At 41.3% G+C, this 19,377-nt stretch overlaps 2 protein-coding genes and 1 long non-coding RNA gene across 3 annotated transcripts; 2 read left to right on the forward strand and 1 right to left on the reverse strand.

Annotated features, from left to right (window-relative positions):
- Window positions 1-1,440: 1,440 nt before the first annotated feature.
- LOC149110944 (uncharacterized) lies at window positions 1,441-18,816 on the reverse strand. Its single transcript, XR_016208183.1, has 2 exons — window positions 18,725-18,816; window positions 1,441-3,417 (listed from the first exon to the last, which is right to left on the reverse strand). It is a non-coding gene; the product is annotated as an uncharacterized LOC149110944 (long non-coding RNA).
- Window positions 4,843-6,672, forward strand: LOC149110945 (uncharacterized). Its single transcript, XM_089291484.1, has one exon. The coding sequence runs from the start codon at window positions 4,843-4,845 to the stop codon at window positions 6,670-6,672; it is 1,830 nt and encodes a 609-aa protein (XP_089147610.1).
- LOC110048191 (uncharacterized) lies at window positions 10,581-11,352 on the forward strand. The gene has a single exon (XM_020753974.2). It carries the CDS (start codon window positions 10,620-10,622, stop codon window positions 11,199-11,201), a length of 582 nt encoding a protein of 193 aa, XP_020609633.1. The 5' UTR covers window positions 10,581-10,619; the 3' UTR covers window positions 11,202-11,352.
- Window positions 18,817-19,377: the final 561 nt, after the last annotated feature.

The raw sequence follows: 19,377 nt of genomic DNA on the forward strand, positions 1-19,377 counted from the left end.
TATAATAGAACATATTATTAAGAATATTATGCAGCTGGTCTTCATTAGTGGATTATAGGCCATGATGTGAAACTCCATGGTCAGATATACGTGGACAAAAGCACAAAATAGTCACCTTTGATTTTTGTTTTCGGGCTAAGTTTAGAACAGCAGCAGTTTTCCCACACATGATTTTTCAGAATCCTTGAACAGAGGACAAGTATGTCAGCTGTGAGTGGCAAAAGAGCAGCTTTTGTCCTGAAGAAGATGTGAAACAGTGTAAACTTCAAATCATTCTATGACACGATATTACTATAAGCTTACTGGCAGAGGCAATTTGCCAAGGTGAACACATACACCAAGGAGAATTGTTATCAAGGCTCTGTCCATCCTAATACATTTTAGAAATGATGCGCTGTTGAAAACTCATCAAACACTTCATGTCCACACCACCATTTTCCACTATTGACACCAAAACTATTGAAAATGCTGATACCCAAAACAACTGTCATTTGCAAATGTCACGCATGTGAATGACTTCAGCTTTTCCAAAGGCCTCCATTTTCACCTGTCTCCTGACTGTTGACAGCATTTTCAAATGTTTAGCATGCGGCGTTGAGCACAGTTCAGACAACATAGTCGGAAGCTGGGAGGAGCCACCAAACATTTGATTGATGGTAGCGAAAAACGCATTTGTCAGTTGAGCTTTGAATTTTAGAGTCCACATGTTATGGCTGGTTTGCAGTGTCACACCATCAAAAATAAAAATCATAACCATTCAATAAATTATGTCAAGAAGCTGAGATATGAAAGATGATTGATATATAAATCACCTAGCCAAGTTTTCAGTCTGTACGGTTTTCCGTCCGCGCATTATTCAGAAAAGTGTTTCAATCAAATTTATAGAGCTTTGCATGGTCTCACCATGTTTGTGCCCCTCGGAGGGACACAAACATGGCGGCCGTAAAGTAACAGAAACATCTGTCATTGAGTTTTGCCATTGAAACGAAACGTTATTACTCTAGAGCTTCGATACATTGAAATTGATACTCTGCCTAGAGCAAGAACTGTTTAGTTAGTAAAAACTTGAGTAATAACTCATCTTTTACGCATTAACTTGGAAATTCCAACGTGCTCCATTACATAATGAGGAACCCGGTCGGGCTTAAACGTTGCAAAACGTCAAGAGGGTCTTACATCTGATGAAACTAAAACTTCACAAGGATTGGTAATTTCTTATTTTGGAAATTGATGACGTCAGATGAAAACCGGCAATTGAAAGGTGCAGTAATCTGAAAGAGTGAAGCTCTTTCTGGGAACAAACAAACCCTTCAGAGGGATCTGGGGGCAAGCTCCCCTGGGAATTTTGGATTCTTAAACCCTCTGAGATGCCATTTCCTGTTATCTGACAGCAAATTTCATTTCTCTATCAGACCAACATTGTTTTACGTTTCCAAAATGTTTTGTTACTTGAATTAGCAAGCAAAGAGAGTTAACTCAAGAGTTGTAACCCTCTTTCTCTATTAACCAGAACAATATGTGTCCAGGCAGCAGTGGTGGTATTGCAATACTTTCTTTTGGTCTTCTGTAAAGAGATTGTTTATTATGCCCTCAACATTCTCAGAACTAACCGAAGATTTTTTAGAAGATGCACACCTCGCCCCAAATGCCCCAGGAGAAGTTGACTTCAGAGAAATAACTGTTGGTAAACTTTGTACTGCTAAGAGTTAAGTGACAACTACTGAGTGAGCGATGAGAATAATTAGCCACTGTTGTTATCGCTTACAGCAAAAGTTTTCCATTTGTTCATTAAGCAACTTCCACAGGTGTGTCTGGAGATAAGTTTAGTGATAAAGCGATACAATTATGTATCACTCGCTGTTTATCTTTAAATCAATACTTGCGTAATCTAATCCGATGCGGTGTTTTTAAAAAGGAGCATTGACGAAAAACGAGGTTGTTGTGAGAACTAGGAGATTGTGATTGTGAATAAAACTTTCAAAGGGTAAACGATCTGTGACTTCGTTAGAGAATACTGTTTAGGGAAGGCAAACATTTCTCCAAATAATTTCCCTGGCACCGGTCAAGTTGTCTGGTCAAATCTATATTTGCTCGGACAAGAAACGATTTTGGCCAGACAAATATACATTATGTCATAACTCTTAAAATAGTGCTTCACCCCACCTCTGCAAGTACATAAATAGCTCATATTCAGTGCAAAAAGTACAGAATACACGGCAGAGCCCCAATGCTCAGCCAAATCAATGTAATTACACTTTTGCATCCCACTATTCCTTCCTATCACTTCTATTATTCAATTTTTATTCAAGCCATCTGTTTTGCTTCCCACATTATATTAGAAAGCAACGTCAGTTAGCAACAAATTCCACGGGAACAAGGATTTTAAAACTCATTTTTTATCTTTAGAAATGCTTGTTTTAGCATATAAATACATAACACTCAAAATATATCCATAAAACAGACACCACACAGAAACAGAGACTAAAGACACCTTAAGAAATGAGGTTTTGTGTACACCGACTCATCAGTCATTGATTAACTGGCCATTGACGATTGGCAATTGGGACGCGCTTTAATTAGACTTTGAGCAGTCCCCTTTTCGCTTACTCCGTCAACCATGACCGTAAATAAACAGCAAGAAAAAATGGCGCCCCAAAATCCTAGGGGCAAGAAGCATGCGCAAGGAGGCACTACTGACAATGCCAGAGAGTTTGAATTAGTATGCGTTGCTCTCACATCACGAAAATATGATTGGTTCATGCCAGGAGTACTGACAACATGTTGTCAATATTCAAGATACATGTGATGTCTTGCAGGAATGTTTATCTCGGTTTCCTCCTTTTGCGTGCATCTTGCCCCCAGGATGTCCTATGGCCATTTTTTTTCACATGGTTTTCTTTCCCGTCACACATGACGGACTAAGAGAAAGAGGGCCTACTCGTAGTCTACGCTTTAATGGCTGTTGCCTTTGTAGAGAGGTGGTCACTGTAGAGAGGGTAAGATAACGGTGAATGTATGGACTGTCTGCCGAGATAAGAAAAAGTTGCAGTGGCCACTGTAGCGAGGTAGCCGTTAGTAGAAATTTGACTGTATTAGCATACACACCGATAGACATGCTATGCTGGAAGATGACTCATTGATGGATGACAAAGCGAAAACTTGCCAATCCTGGGTTACAACTACCAGAAATGTTACTGCAGCTAAAGGTGGTCTGGCCGTATCTTTCCTTTGCTTTCATTCTTTTTTCTTTCACAAATGCGAATAATGTACAGCTTAATAATTATTTAGAACTAGCAGAATCAATTTTTGACCGGATATTGTCCATTGACCGGCCATTATTTCAAGCCCTGGGTGGTGGTTCATCTTCTTCATCTTTGTTGTTTTCTGTTTGAGTGCTTCCCACCATCACTGCTCATTCTAGGCACGAAAAAAATTGTAATTTTTGACATGACCACCAGTGACATTCACCTGCATAGAGAATTTGCTCTTAGTTAAAAACTTTCCAGTTTAATAAATGATTTCTTGAATGAAGCAGATTGTTTATTTACAAATATTTCATCTTTGTTCCCGGTACAATTACAAATTATAGAGTTTCTATTTACAAGTCACGACTGGACAAGGTCAAAACAGAAATTGCTGAAATTTGCATTTTGGTCAGCAATAATTTGATATTCTTGAGATACAGCAAACATCTCCAATTTACATATCACAAAAATCATTTTTTCTTCAATGTCATTCCCTTTTTTATACTTAAATTTGGCCAAGTTTTCTTTTGGCCACTTTGTTTGGATTTCTAAGTATAGAAGAGCTGCTAGCTAAAGCAAACCGGAAACTGCACATTTCCGCAAGCTGTCAGCAAGATTTCTATTTATTTTAGTCTCCCAAGAAGTTTTTTGAGCTTAACACTGCTTGTCGGAAATATTGTCATTGTAACACAACACGCGCCCCCTTTTTGTGCTCGTGTTAGATAATAATGATGATGGAAGAAATGATTGACATTTTATTACCGAAGAATTTATGCTTATCTTGCAGTTTGTAATCTCATGTTATATAATACGCCATTAGGAAAGACCTGAAAAAGAGACATTGTTTCATTATGTATACCCTATCGTTAGAGAAACTTGAGAACTGTATCTGCTGTACTACGACTTAAAATGAAAGGAAACTGTGGAATGTTGTTAGTTGAATGCACACCTCGCCAGAGTGTAGATCATTTGAATGTGGGAATAAAATTCAGTCCTTTAAACTGAGTGTTGCTATTTGGATATTCCTGAAAACTGCTGGACTTAAAATACGTTTATTTAAATATCCATTTTATAACTGGCAGTAATCAAAGATTGTGAGTGCATTCAACGCCTTCACTTAGCTTGAATCATTTTATTAGCTGACTTTCAACTCCTGTCCATTGCTAAAATCAACGTTAAAACGAACAGATAAAAAAAAAATGATGTCCACTATTATCCAGAGGATTTGATTTCCCCACTTTTATTATTGTCCCCTCAATGAACTACAATTCGTTGACATGTTGTTTGACCGCATCAGTTTCCATGGATTCACAAGTTTAACCCATTGACGCCTGTGCCGCCCGTAACTGTTGGGAACTAGTCCCGAGACCCCTCTCAGTCCCGGAATCCGGGACATAGATTGTGTATGTGAGGAGATCGCACATGGCAGAAATACAGTTTCTCTTGCTGTTAATACCTCGTCTGTTCCTTGCTTCTCGTGGCACGCAGCGCTAGACTTGGTGTCAGAAGTGGGATCAACCATTTTTTTAGAACCGCCCCAGCGAAAACTTCGATCACGAAACCTCTTCTCGCAACGTTACGTTGGATACACAAACTCATGGCGTCGAACCTCAAGCGCCCAGAACTCAACCTAACCGGAAACATTTCCAAAAATTTTAAAAACTTCGAAGTCAGGTTCAATGATTATTGCGTTCAAGCAGACTACCGTAACCTGGACAAAGACCCAGAGACAGAGCCAGCCGAGTATTACAAGAAACCCCAGCTCGAAATTGCCGCACTTCGATCGGCCATGCCAGACGAAGCACTTCAGGTAATACGATACACGATAGGACCTCAGATCGCGACTGTTGACAGAGCCAAACCTTGGATATGGATGGCAAAACTTCGCATCCACTACACGGGATCGACCGGCAGTTCAATTCTGGCCGACAGATTTAAGTTTTGGGGCCATAACCAAACCCTGACCGAATCGGTACAAGCATGGGAAGTAAGAATTAGGCAAGCCGGAAGCCTGTGCTCTTACGGAACACTCAGTGACGAAATGTACCGCGACAAATTTATATTTGGACTCAACAACGACGCCATGCGAGCCGAGTTGCTAAAAACACATCTCGAGCCTGACAACACACCTAAGAGCATGGCAGATGTGGTGACCGAAGCCAAGGCCCTAGAGTCTGCCTACACCGCAAACAAGCTGATAACCGACTCCTCAAAATCAACCACCGAGGAACGAGTCCACTGGGTGAAACATAAAGAAATGAAACTACAAAGAGAGCCTGGAACATGCCACTGGTGTGGAGACAAACGGGGACCTCACCCATGGAAACAATGCCCAGCATGGGGCAAAACATGCTCGAAATGCGGTATCAATGACCACTTCGCCAATGTCTGCCTGGCAAACGGCCAACCACCACAACGACGGGGAGGCCCATTGCCTCCTTCCACTCGCAACAACCGGAACCCCAGCCAAACACCCAGTAACAGGGGCAGCAGTCAACGTCGGGAAGATGTGCATCACTTGCAATTTAGTGGAGACGAACCAACCGACCACATGGTATATGCGGATTATTATCACGAGCAATGTTACTCTCTAGGAACTCCACAGAAGAAGAGGAAATACTTTGTAAAACTGGCCCTGTCAGCTACCGGCTCACACTTCCAGTCAATTACATTCCAAATTGACACAGCAGCCTCGTGCAACACCCTATCTCATAGTACCCTCACCACCCTAGGCCAAGACATCCACATGTCAAAATCACCTTTTCTCTTACAACCATATGGGAACACTCGCCCACTGAGACCTTTGGGCCAAGTCGAGCTGCTATGCCAAAGGAAAAATCAGTATGTCACCCTAACCTTCCAAATCCTACCAGATGACATCATGGCCAACAAGCCCGCCCCCTTATCAAGGGGCGACAGTGAAAGATTGGGACTTATCAGAATTGAATCAGACACTATCTTCTCTCTATCTCCGTCAGTAACGATCGCCCACTACAACGAAGCACAGGACACCCCGCCCACTGCACAGGAAATGCAAGCACAAGAGCAAGTGGAATGCAACCACATCGAACAACTCCACAACAACAGACCAAGCACCTGCAACCCACTCCCTTCTCCGTCTCAACCGATCAACATCCCTGCTAAACGGCGACTACCCCCCGCAGGTGCGCTTCAAAAAGAACACATTCTAATGGAATATGCTGAGAACTTTGAAGGTCTCGGCTGCCTTGGGCCCCCTGTGCATTTTGAAATCAAACACGATGTAACACCAGTTCAAATGCCTATCCACCGCATCCCAGTGGCAAAACGGGCGGCAGAAAAGAGTGCCCTAGACAAATACGAGAACGCCGGCATCATAACTAAGGTTGATGAACCAACTCCATGGTGCTCAAATGAAGTCATCAGAGAAACTCCCAGAAAAGTGTGACTATGCATCGACCCCAGCCAGACTGTAAATAAAGCCATCCTTCGTCCCATTTACCAAATGCCAACCCTCAACGAGCAGCTTCATAAACTAGCCCATGCAAAATGCTTCTCTCTTGTTGATGTACGCGATGGATTCCTCCACATACCTCTTGACGAGGAGTCCTCGCGCATGACCACAATGCACACCTCTTATGGCCGCTACCGCTGGCAACGCCTTCCCTTCGGGATCTCAAGTGCTCCAGAAGAATTTCAGATGCGACTTATTTCTGCTCTGGAGGGTCTAGAGGGCATAATCTGTATAGCTGACGACATTTTGGTCTTTGGAGAGGGAACAGATTTCACTGAAGCTGAGCGAGATCATGATCGTCGCTTTGTAGCCCTAATGGAACGTTGCCTCCAAAAGAACATTAAACTAAACCCCACAAAACTGCAGTTCAAGTTACCAGAGGTGAAGTTTATGGGCAACATCATCACAGCAAATGGGATGAAAGCTGACCCTGACAAAGTCACTGCGATAACTACTATGCCCAAACCGAGAAACAAGGCAGCCCTCTTACACTTTCTGGGAATGGCCAACTACCTATCACCATACTGCTCAAATCTGAGTACCGTCATTAGACCTCCCATTCTCCTGGACAGAGGTTCAAGAAAGAGCATGCAATGATGCAAAGCAATTGATCGCCACTGCACCAATTCTCCAATACTATGATCTAGCGAAACCTGTGGTACTCCAAGTAGACGCCAGCGAAGAAGGCCTGGGGGGAGCGCTCCTCCAACCAAATGCTGACGGTAAACTCCAACCAGTCGCCTTTACCTCAAACAGCCTGAACAGCACAGAACAGCGCTACTCTCAACTCGAAAAGGAATGTCTTTCCATCTGCAACACGTTTGGGAAATTTGATCATTGGCTATTTGGCAAGTCAGACATCACAGTGCACACCGACCACCAACCCCTAGAAACCATCTACAAGAAACCACTTCATAAGTCACCCGCACATCTTCCGCGAATGCTAATGCGACTTCAGAGATATCAGTTTAGCCGACATTACAAGAAAGGTACAAGCCTTCATATAGCAGACACACTATCCCGCGCTGCTTTACCCACCCCAGTGCATGCAAATGTAACAGGGTTTGAAGTGTTCCGCCTTGAACTTGAACACTCCGAGAATGACCACAACCCCCGTCTCACAGATGTCACAGAAGAACTCCTCAAATCAGAAACCAAAAGGGATCAAACCCTGACTGATCTACAACAAACTATCATCTCTGGCTGGCCCAACGACAAACAACACCTGGCCACCAACCTCCACCCTTTCTGGACCTTCAGAGAGGAACTAAGCATACACAATGGAATCATTTACAAAGGTCAGCAAGTCCTAGTTCCACAGTCCATGTATTCAACAATGCTTGGGAAAATACATGCGAACCACTTTGGAGCAGAGTCAAACATTCGCATGGCCCGCGAAGTCCCATTCTGGCCAGGCATGAGGAAAGCCATTTCAGACATGTGCGACACCTGCAGTGTCTGTGCCCAGTACAGTAAAACTCTTACAAAAGAACCTATGAAGTCGTTACCAATCCCAACGCAGCCGTGGCAAATTGTGAGCCAAGATATCTTTAGCCATGAGCAGAAGGACTACCTGGTTACTGTCTGCCATTTCTCGGACTGGATAGAAGTCGACGAACTCCAGGACACCCTCTCCGCCACAGTAATAAACAAGACCAAGGCCCACTTTGCGCGGTTTGGCATACCACAGATGTGCCATACTGACAATGGCTCACAATTCGCAAGCAAGGAATATGAGGACTTTGCCACACAATATGGATTCAAACACACTACCTCCTCACCATATCACCCTAGAGGCAATGGGAGAGCCGAAGCTGCCGTCAAAGTGGCCAAAACAGCACTGAAGAAATCCACTGACCTCCAGTCCGCACTGCTAAATTACAGGAACACGCCGCCCCAGGGACTCACATATTCACCTGCACAGCGTATGCTCTGTCGACGTACAAGGACAACACTGCCAACACCAAACCACCTCATCAAGCCTTCACCCGTGAACCTAGCTGTCGTCACTCAAGAGCTCACCTTGAAGCGAGCTGCGAGCAAACGCTACTACGACAGCTCACCAACCAAAGTACATCCCGAGCTTGCTGTTGGCTCAAGCATTTATGCGAAACCTCCACCTACACAGAGGGGTCATCCATGGATACAGGGAACTATCCTCTCCCAGGACAGACCCAGATCATACACCATTCAGACACCGAACAGCACCATCCGTAGAAACCGGGTTCATATCACGCCAACAGTTGAACAGTCTCCTCCACCAACACAGACCACCCCTCCGCCACTGATCCAGGAACCACCACCGGACAACGGCAACGTCACCATAACACCACAAGCAGAAGAAACTGTAGTTACATGTAACAATCATCCCCCAGCGCAGACACAACACGCAGAAATAGAGAGACTCTCAAAAAATGGGTCCACGAATCTTGCAACTCTAGCCAGCCAAGACAAACCTACAGAACCCATTCTAGGGAACACAAGAACAAGAACGAGGATCATCAAACCTCCTTCGAGGTTTGAAGACTATGAACTGACCTAGAGGTCTACATTGACTTACAGTTGCTTATTCTCTTAGGCCATTTATAGGGCCCATTGTTGTATTTTGCAAGAGACATTTCCTTTTTTTTATATAAGGGGGGAGATGTTGGGAACTAGTCCCGAGACCCCTCTCGGTCCCGGAATCCGGGACATAGATTGTGTATGTGAGGAGATCGCACATGGCAGAAATACAGTTTCTCTTGCTGTTAATACCTCGTCTGTTCCTTGCTTCTCGTGGCACGCAGCGCTAGACTTAACCACCCATGCGAAAAACTCTTCCATTTCCCTGTGCCGCCCGTAACCGCCCGAAAAAGAGCACTTGGGGACAATTGCCTTTCCTACCCTCCCTGAAGACTTTTTAGTTCCCCTCTTGTTCTATTGTTCTTGAGGACAAATAAACCAATCAGAATGGACCTTCTGAGCATATTTTCAGAGGACTTTAGGGGTCCTAGAAAGACGGTTTTTCTTCTTAAAATCGTGCTCTCAAAAAGTGAAGTTAATCATGGCGCGATGCGGGCCAAATCTAAAAACTTCCAAGGTCTTGGTTTCATCCCTAAAACAGAGGAATTACTTCTTTGGCACATAAAATGGAAAGGAGAAACATAAATCGATGTGTAGGTGGCCTCAGAATGGAAGATCAAGGTGTTCAAAGTCCTCAAACCTTTCTGGTGAAGAATTTTTCCTTCCTTCAAGCGCCACGAAAACATGAAGATCGGAGCGCTTTCAAGTAAGTTTTGATGACAGATCGCAGAATTAAAGCAGCTTTTCAGACTTAAGAAACAAAAATAGTACTGTACATTATTACTTCAAAGTTGAATTCAACTTTTGAAACGATCGGGAAGGCCACAGGCGTTAAAATGACTGCAAAAGCTGTCAGCAAAACCTCAAGCTTTCGCATTAGCGGGAAGAATTATTTGAACACCCAGTCATGCAGCAAAGCACGTCTGCGAAATTTTGCACAATTTTTTGCTTTTAAATAGGTTTCTTCGCCTCAGCTCAAATGGAAATTCAGTGTTACTGAACTTCCTTTCGCATTTCTTTCATTTGGCTCCCTGTATTTGGGAATTTTAGGTTTTAAAAGCGAACAGTAACTTGCACGCTGGATTTCTGCATATTTAATTTACGGCGACGTCCAGGCGCTTTCTTTATTTAGTTTATTCGCTTCGTTCAAATATTTTTTGGAGTCTTATACCCCGTTCACACCAAAAAGTTAAACACGTTTAACTAAACATGGTTAAAAAATTACCCGTTCACACCGCGCACGCTCTCAAACTAAACACGTTTAAAACCTGTTTAATTAAACTACCTCTAAAAGGTAGTTTAAACCCTGTCTAACCAACATGGCGGAGGAAAGAGACGATAAAAAGCGGGGAAGGGCATGGGAAAAAGAAGAGACAATAATTCTTTTGGAGAAGTGGGGGGAAGAGAATATTCAGCAACGTCTGAAAGAATGCACCCGAAAAAAGCCAATTTGGCAAGAAATAAGCACTTATCTAAACGCTTCTGGGTACAACGACAGGGATTGCGACTCGTGCAAAACCCGAATCCACACATTAATCTCGGCCTACAGAGGCTACGAAGATGCGCTGTCGAGGTCCAGCAACGCAACTCCTAAAAAGAAGGCACCCTTCTTTGACGAAATTGACGAAATTGACGAAATTTTATCGGACAAGCCAGCTACCAGACCGGCTATCGCCCTAAGCTCAACCGTTCTGGAAAGTACTCAAAGCAAGGAGACGGAGCTGACGGACGGCGAGAAGAGCCCACAACCCAGTTGCAGTTTTCCAACCTTGGAAAAACAAAAACGAAAGAAAGCCGACGAGAAGCATCTTCCCAGTCTTCTCGGTAGGTTTGTTGTTGTTTCCATGTTAATGAGAAAATGTTACGTAGTTTGCCACCTGACCAACTTATTATGCAACTAACGTCACGTGAAAAAACATGACAAGATGAGGCCCTTGTTGATTCGGAGTTTTGCGAAAGCCACGTACGATTCAATGTTGTTTACTCAATTCTTCACCTCAAACCACAGATTACAGACCACTACTTTCGCGAAAAATCCAAAGAAGTGGACTAGAACACTGTGGAGGAATACCGAGGATCAGGAAACGCTTTATTGCTTTTCACGACCATGGCCAGGGCTGCTTTGTCTGGTTTTATTTTTCCATTTAAAGTCATTTTCAGAGCTTGTGTTTTGGATGTTTGCTTTTTTTCATTAGCTTGTTTTACAGCTTTAGCCCGCAAAAATCTACCTGTATCACAAAGCTCAAAAGCTTGCATTTAATGGCTGTCTTGCATACGGTATTTCCACTGGTAAGTGCCCACACTTTAATAAGTGCCCTCCCCTGAATGAGCACCCACCCCCTCAACCAAAATAGCAAATAAGCGCCCTAACTTTCTTAAATAGTAAAGATACAAGGAAAACCTGTTTCTATTGGCAAATAATTTCCAATCTTGTAAGCTGTAACTACACTGGCATCAGTACATGTAGGAAAACAGTTTATTTTCTGTTAGTCACTTGTAGTTTTTTCTATATCCATGTGCTTGCAGAGTTCTGTTATGTGCAGTAGCCAAAATAAAATTTCATATTTTTGAAAGAAAAACTTAATAAGCATCCCCCTTGATTAGGCATCCTCCAACAAATAAACACCACCCCTCTCCCCCCTGGGCTCTTATTCAAGGAAATACGGTATCCCCACGTATTTCGAGTGAACTATGGGATTTGATTTATACCTGGACTTCAAGATTGAAATTGATTCTTAATTACTTAATTATCTTAATTATACGCTGTAAAAGTTATGAGCCATCATCTGTCACACAACCAATCCAGTGAGGGGCGTGGGTCTATTCCTGATTTGACATCATAAACTGATTTGCATCGCAGTAAATCTTTGTAGAGATGCATGCAAAGCAGTTTGTGACATCAAATCAGGAATAGACCCACGCCCCTTACTAGCTCGGTTGTGTGACAGGTGATGCTTAGCTTATCGTAAGTTTTGAAGCCTATAAAAAAGTCCAAAACTGGAAATAAAGGCTAAAAGTTTTTGGAATAGGTGCAAAGTTTTATATTATATTTTGGGATTAGGTGCACTCTTACATTTTCTCATGTAACAAGAAAGCCCTTAATGGCTTAAATTTGTGTCATTTTACAGCTTCTTAAAATTTTTCTTTACAGGTTTTTTAAAATTCTGTATTGAAAAAATGTCATGCACTTGTGTAACAGTAGTTGTCTACTATGGCTACCAGTAATATTTTTGTGACCAGAGCAAGTAAGGTTGCAATGTCTCATAACTTCAGTTCTGCATTTAGTTTCACATGCATGTCAATCACATTTCTTGGAGAGGTTCTTTGATAGGTTCTTCTACCAGAAGGAAGCCAGAGATTTATCGGAACATAATAAAATAAACATGATACACGGTTACATGCTGTTTTGCTTAATGTTACTTTATGGGTTAATTATTAATGCTGGAAGGTGAAAGAGTGGTATGTCAAAATAGAACAAGCCACAAGTCTACAGAAAAACTTTTTCATGGCAACAGGTGTTATGCGTACATATTACTACATACATGTAGTACTGTGTACACTGGAATCATTAGAAGTGCTAATAAATCTATTAACATTGAAGCAAAGGGCCTGGGGGAAGGAGGTGCTCCCAAATTTGGACCATACAGGAATCTGCTGCTGAACAGGGTATACCTTTTTTTCCCTCTCTGAATCTGGAGCAGGGTATAGAAATCACTTTTTCACTCTGGAAGAGAGGTACTGGTATAGTGTGATGTTTTGACTCTGAAACAGGGTCAACATTTACCGAAATCCCTCTATTTTTCCTGATCAAGTATAGCTGTGTAACAATACTTCCCATGTTGCAAAGTCAAGTATGTGCTTTATGTTATACTTTCTCTCATTGGTTTTGCACTTTTTGTCTAGAAAAGGATCACAGGGTTATCTTTTTTGTGACTATCAGGTCCAGTACCTCACCTTGGAGGGCCTCAGAACAAAACGAAATTTACTCAGACTGTACCTTTTAAATTTCATGAAATTTCATTTATAGCCTTCACGTATCAAATCTGATTGTTTTTTTAGGATCAACATTCATCTTAAACATGCCTGTGAGCAACCTTTAAAATCAAGCACTGTTATCCTCAGCTCTTTTAGGAAGTTAAAACTATGGGGAGAAATTTCAGTTTTGAATATGGTCCCCAGTAATGTAGTGAGCATGGCACTTGAAATGACAATCTGTAAATTAAACACCCCAGTTAAAACAGCTCTGTAATATTAACAGATAACTTTTTCATTCAAGATTTATCCACCCAAAAGGCCAATCATTCTGCTCTCTTATACTCGGTCATAAACACCAGTGACTTGCAGTTTGCAGGGAAACATGACTAGCAGTGCATGCGTTGCAGAAAACATTGTAAAGTTTCATGTCCTTATTTATATGCAGAGGTCTGCCCTCTCTTTTCTTTTGTTGTTTACTCACTTGTCTTTCTGTTTTGTTTTGTCTTTAATAGAGGCATGAGGCATAAATCAAAATCCAAACAATCCCTAGGACCTGAAGCACACTTCAAGACTATCCCAAGCCAAAATTAAATAATAAAACAATTCTAGCTGAATAGTATTTCCGAACCAACAAAATACCCAGAAGGAACCTAATAATAACAGAAAAAGAATAGCAAATTATAATGTTTTTGTTTGTTTTTATCATACTATCTGAGGTACCAGTAAGCTCTTCCAAAAAGAGGATAATAGTCTGTCAGAAGAGACAGACTCTGGAAAAAGAAAACTTCAAAGAAGAAACTTTATTGAGAAAGTACTGTCTTGCCAAAATTCTCTAATCCAAAAATATTCAGAAATCATGAATAACAAACCCAAAAGAATTCTCCACCCCTCCCCGTCATTCTAACGGCTAGCAATAAAAATGTCAGAAACACCCTCAGGATAAGTACTTAAAAGGAAACAAAACTGGTCTATGAAATAAAACTCTTGAGGGGATTCCTTATTTCAGCTGCCTCCCTGTCTTGTTTTTCTTCTCTGTCACATGGTTGGATGTTCAGGTGTAATTGCACCTCCTCTAGCCATCCTTCATCAAATTCTTCTTTCATAACCTCACAATAGTTATGAAGAACACAACAAGCTGTGACTGTTATGGTTGCATTTTCAACAGACTGATCTAGCCTTTTTCCAAGGGGTCTAAATTGTCCCTTAAGTCTTCCAAATGCATTTTCCACCACTACCCTTGTTTTGCTGTGTGCTGAGTTAAAGGCCACCTCCTCATTGGAAAGGTTTCCCCGGTCAGTAAAAGGCCTCATTAACCAGTTGGTGAGTCCATAGGCTGAATCACCAAGAATGACGGGTGGTACCACAACGTTGGCGATAACTTTGCTTAACCCCATGGGAAGAAATGTTCGTGCACAGCAAGCATCATAGAGAGGTGAATTCTTAAAAACACAAGAATCATGAACCTTCCCAGGCCAGCCAACATACATGTCCCTAAAAAGATAATTGCTGTCCACCAAACCCTGGAGGATTATTGAATAAAATCCTTTTCGATTTACATAATCTTCAGGATTTTCATTTGGTGCCAAAATTGCGAGGTGACATCCATCGACAGCACCTACTACCTGGGGAAAGCCCACACGCATGAAGAAAGCCGCAATTTCCGTTTCAATGTCTTGTCAAGTACCGGGCGAGTGAACAAGTCTCTTGAACAAAACTTCAACAATGCAGGTACATACCTCAAGCACGATTTGGCAAACTGTTGATTTGCCAACGCCAACGAGGTTTGATACCATCCTATAACTGGCCGTGTCTGCAAGTCTGTACAATGTTATTGCAACTCACTCGCTTTGCAATAGTTTGTATCTCATCTCTCATTGAAAGGAGCCAGTTCTTCGCAAGTTTTTGGAAGGTTACCTGGGACATTCGTAAGTGTCCGACCCAGTTGTTGTCGGTCCATTGGTCTTCAGCCATACGCCAAAATAAATTTGCCTTTGGTTTCACCCAAATTTCTCTGACCGGCAACTGTTGTAGATAAGCGATCAGATTTACAAAAAACAAAAAACAGGTGCGTCTTTTCCTCCTCGTGTACTGAATCCTCGCAATAACAGCTCAGTTCTTTCTTATTTGTGCTCTATTATGTTCTCTCGTTCAGTTCAGCGACAACGACAGTAATATTTTGTCAGTTTTTTAAACCATTTTGCACCATGTTTTTGTTGTCAATGTGTGCGTGATAGGCTATTTGTGGGACCCTATTATTTGCTCCACAGGACCCCGGTAAGGAAAGATATTTCGGTCATGCAGGCGAGGCGAATTGAAGTGCGCTAAGAATGCATGGAGTTAAATTGGCTTCCTTGGTGTGAATGACCTCTACAACAAAACATGTTTAACTAAACACTGTTTTATCTAACCATGTTTAGGCAAACTTGTTTAATTGGTGTGAATGGGCTATTATTCAGCTACTACAGAACCGCTGAGAAAAGAACTAAATAGTCACTAATTTAACACAGTTGAAATACGACTGATCTCAAAATAATTCGCTTGCTTTTGTCGTCTTTTTGATTTATGACTTTCATCTTTCTTTCACAGCGTTGTAATATTTTCGTCGCGCGGCAAAGAAATTGCTCAATTTCTTGTTTTCAGATTGAATTTTACATGAGTTCTTCGCTTTTATTTTTCATTGTTTTCTCAAATGTTAGCGGTTATAGTACAAGAATGAAATTCTGTTGTATTTTGGTTTTGTTTTTGTCCTCCAAAGTCAATGATTAACTCATTTTCGCATAGTCAATTTTCTCAGCTTCTGTAGGACATTTTGTCGTACGGTAAAGAAATAATATAATTTCTTGTTTTCTCATCAGTTTTACACATCATGTGGAGTTCTTTTTGCTAATATTTTTTTAATATTTTTTTAATATTTTGACCCTTCATTTATTCAACTTTAAATAAACGATGTCTTGAAACCTGATCTTGTGTCTGTGGTTACTGCGCATATGGTTTATTTTTGTGCTTTCGCTCGCTCTGAAATATTTCAAAAAAACGCCAGGGAATTAGGGGTGGGTCGCGGGTAATTTCATTCAGGCGTCAATGGGTTAATAGACCTAACACATTTATATTTGCCTTCAAAATTCATGCTAAACACCTCATTTCCACTTTTAATTGGTAATATTTAAGGATAAAAGCTTATTTGTAAAAGTATCATTTTTTTCCATACAGTATTCTAAGCTGGAAGCATAAAGATTAGTTAACATTTACAATCAAGTGCTGGTTTATCGTAAACAAACTCCGTGCCACTGGCAACTGATTTGACTATTTTGGCCAAGCAATAAAAAGACAGCCTTTACATTGCCATTCCTTGGTTCAGGCTTACTCTTACAGATATTACCTTCAGAGTACTTTTTTGTTGATTCGAAACAATTTCAACCTTGGCTGGATACAGACTCAACTATTTGCTGACACTGGAACTAATCAACAAATGTAATCAAAATACAGCCAATGAAATAAAGCTGTTCTCACGTTACTATCCCAAAATGATTCAAAGTCATAATTGTCCCAGTTATATAACAAAAGCACATCATCTTGTACCCCGACAAAACAGGCCATGTTTGTCTTGATTTGTACGGTCCAGAATTATAGCAATTAAAACAAGAGAACAATCAAGAAATCAACTACTTCTCGTATCCAGGTGACATATTTTGCAATGATGTCAATGTTGTAATTAAGATCCACTGGTTGTCCCTTAAGGATGCATCGTGTTTTATGACATTTTTGCTCAGGCATGCACACAAATCAATATTTTGATGTGTCTTTAGGCTTTTCGCTTTTTTATTTTTTTTCCTTGCCTTTCCTTTTTCCCCATTTCTAATATTTTTGCTGCAGGTGTTGGCCATCTACTGGGCTTGCTTCCCATTCAAGAATTCCCAGGAGAGCATCATTGAGACGGGAAATTCTTACCGTGTAATAGCCAAGTGTAGTTGAGGGAAATTTGGCTCAGAGTTTTTCTCTCTAATTTTTAAGCATTTCCATACATATTTAAGGCTCAATTAACCCCATCACTCTGATCTGGGTATCATTAGAAAGATCTTTCCAGTATAAGTGATGCCAGCTTTGGTCAGAGGTGATGCTCATCGCGGCCGGTTGTGGTCGGCACAGGCATCAACGGGTTGGTTCCAGAGTAAGAACACACTTTTGCTTCAAAAACACAACTTTCCGTAAAGATTTGACAAAAATAAAGTTCACCATGATCATAAGCATGTTTGAAACCACAAGCAAAATTGGGCAAACAAAAGAGGATACAAAAAATTGTTTCAGTGGCACTTTAAGTATCAGAGGGTAAGTTCAAAACACACGCGGACTTCAGGTCTTCATGCAGCTTAAGTTTAATCATGTTATGCCGATGTTTGTATTTTTCAATCTTTCAAACTAAATATATGCATATATATGTAACTACATGGTGTGGCTAAAAGAGTAAACTGGGTTTTCATTATTTTACATGGTGCACGGTACTACACATTACAAAATACAGTAGTTGTTAGCCAACTGGCATCCAAAGCAAAAATATTGTACCTGTTTTTACCAGTAAGTTAAATTTGAGGCTGCCAAATAACCCAAATCCTTTCAATTTTTCTGACGCTTTCTTTGGCGACAGAATCAAAACAAAAACAAACGCTGTGGCTACATGTCCAGCAGCCGGACAGGTTTTTTTAAAGACTCCGTGTCCGGTAAAACAACATAAAAAGAACTCTGTGACAGGCGACCCCAAGAGGAATCGAACCCGGGTCGCCAGCATGGCAAGCAATACTCATGACTACTGCACTACGGCAACCAGCCGGCAACACTCGGAATTCCTTAAGTACATATAGTGTTACCCTTAACATAATTGACCGCCAACCGTAAACAGGCTAACCGGGAACGTTATTCAGGCTAACCGGGGTGCTTTTATAGCTAACCGGAGTGCTATTTAGCCTAAACTACAAAACACTTTTGACTGCCGGTCATTTGGTTTGGGTGCCTGCTGAAATTCGCATCGCGGGGAAAATAGTGAAGTATTCAGCCATATAAACAAGGACTTGACATAATTAACTGAAATTAAAAACAACAACAACAACAAATTTTGACTGCCGGACACGGAGTATTTTGAAAAACCTGTCCGACAGGGCTGCCAGATCACAAGCCCCGTTGATTACAAAGCAATCGCATTCTATAAATTATGGTAACCTCATACAGATTTTGCAGTATTTTCTTGATTTCATACCAGATTTAATTTGTAGTATTAAAAGGTTAGTATTGAACTCCAAAGAGAAAGCGCGCACAATGGTGTCTGTCGACCGACGATCCGGATCGTCACGTCCCTTGTAATAAGCTTGTACTATGTAATTAGCTTGTACTATGTACAAATCTCTGCCAACCGTGAAAAAAAACGACGAAACAAATCATAAATAACATATTGGCTTACCACAATTCGTCCAAACTGCAGGAAGGTGTTGTTCGGAGAGAAATTCTAAGAACAGCTGTTATGCTCCTCAGCCTCGTGCAACATCAATTCGATACTCCTGGGAATCCTGGGAATCTGTAATGTCGCCGTTCTCAGTTCTCGCGCAGTCCAACGAGCCCACGTGGGTGGCTAAGGCTGGGAGATTTTTTGACTGGCGGTATTTCCTTTGGCGTCAGAAATATGTTACGAAAAAAATTAATTGCACATGCAATTGAAAAAAATATGTTTTCCTAATCTTCCTTGTTGCAAACGAATGTATGTTAAAAGCCATTCGTTATGAGGTTCATCGATTGCAGCGCAACAGATTTTACAAATCGGGCCCAGCTTCATCCATGCGATTCAAATTAAAAGAAAATCGGGAGGACTAACCATAGCGCAGAAATTAAATCGTCCTAATGAGAACAATAATCGGCCTGTCAAATTGAAACGTGCATAATAATATTGCATTGTTCAAAATTAGGCTGAATCCGAGTTTGGAATGTTGAGAGTTTAATCTTTACAAATAGTTTATAGTTCTCTAGCGACATAAAGTGTTCATGAGTCTCCCATAAAATATTTGTCAGAGAAAGACGCAAAAGGTGAAGTGAAGAAAAGTGAAAGCCGGTATAGTTCTG

This window comes from Orbicella faveolata, unplaced genomic scaffold (assembly GCF_042242905.1).
Source record: "Orbicella faveolata isolate gen_17 unplaced genomic scaffold, um_ofav_v1 contig_24, whole genome shotgun sequence".
NCBI classification, from domain to species: Eukaryota; Metazoa; Cnidaria; class Anthozoa; order Scleractinia; family Merulinidae; genus Orbicella; species Orbicella faveolata.

Coding starts and splice junctions, on each gene's coding strand:
- LOC110048191 (XM_020753974.2), top strand. CDS start 10,620: ATGGCGGAGGAAAGAGACGATAAAAAGCGGGGAAGGGCATGGGAAAAA.
- LOC149110945 (XM_089291484.1), top strand. CDS start 4,843: ATGGCGTCGAACCTCAAGCGCCCAGAACTCAACCTAACCGGAAACATT.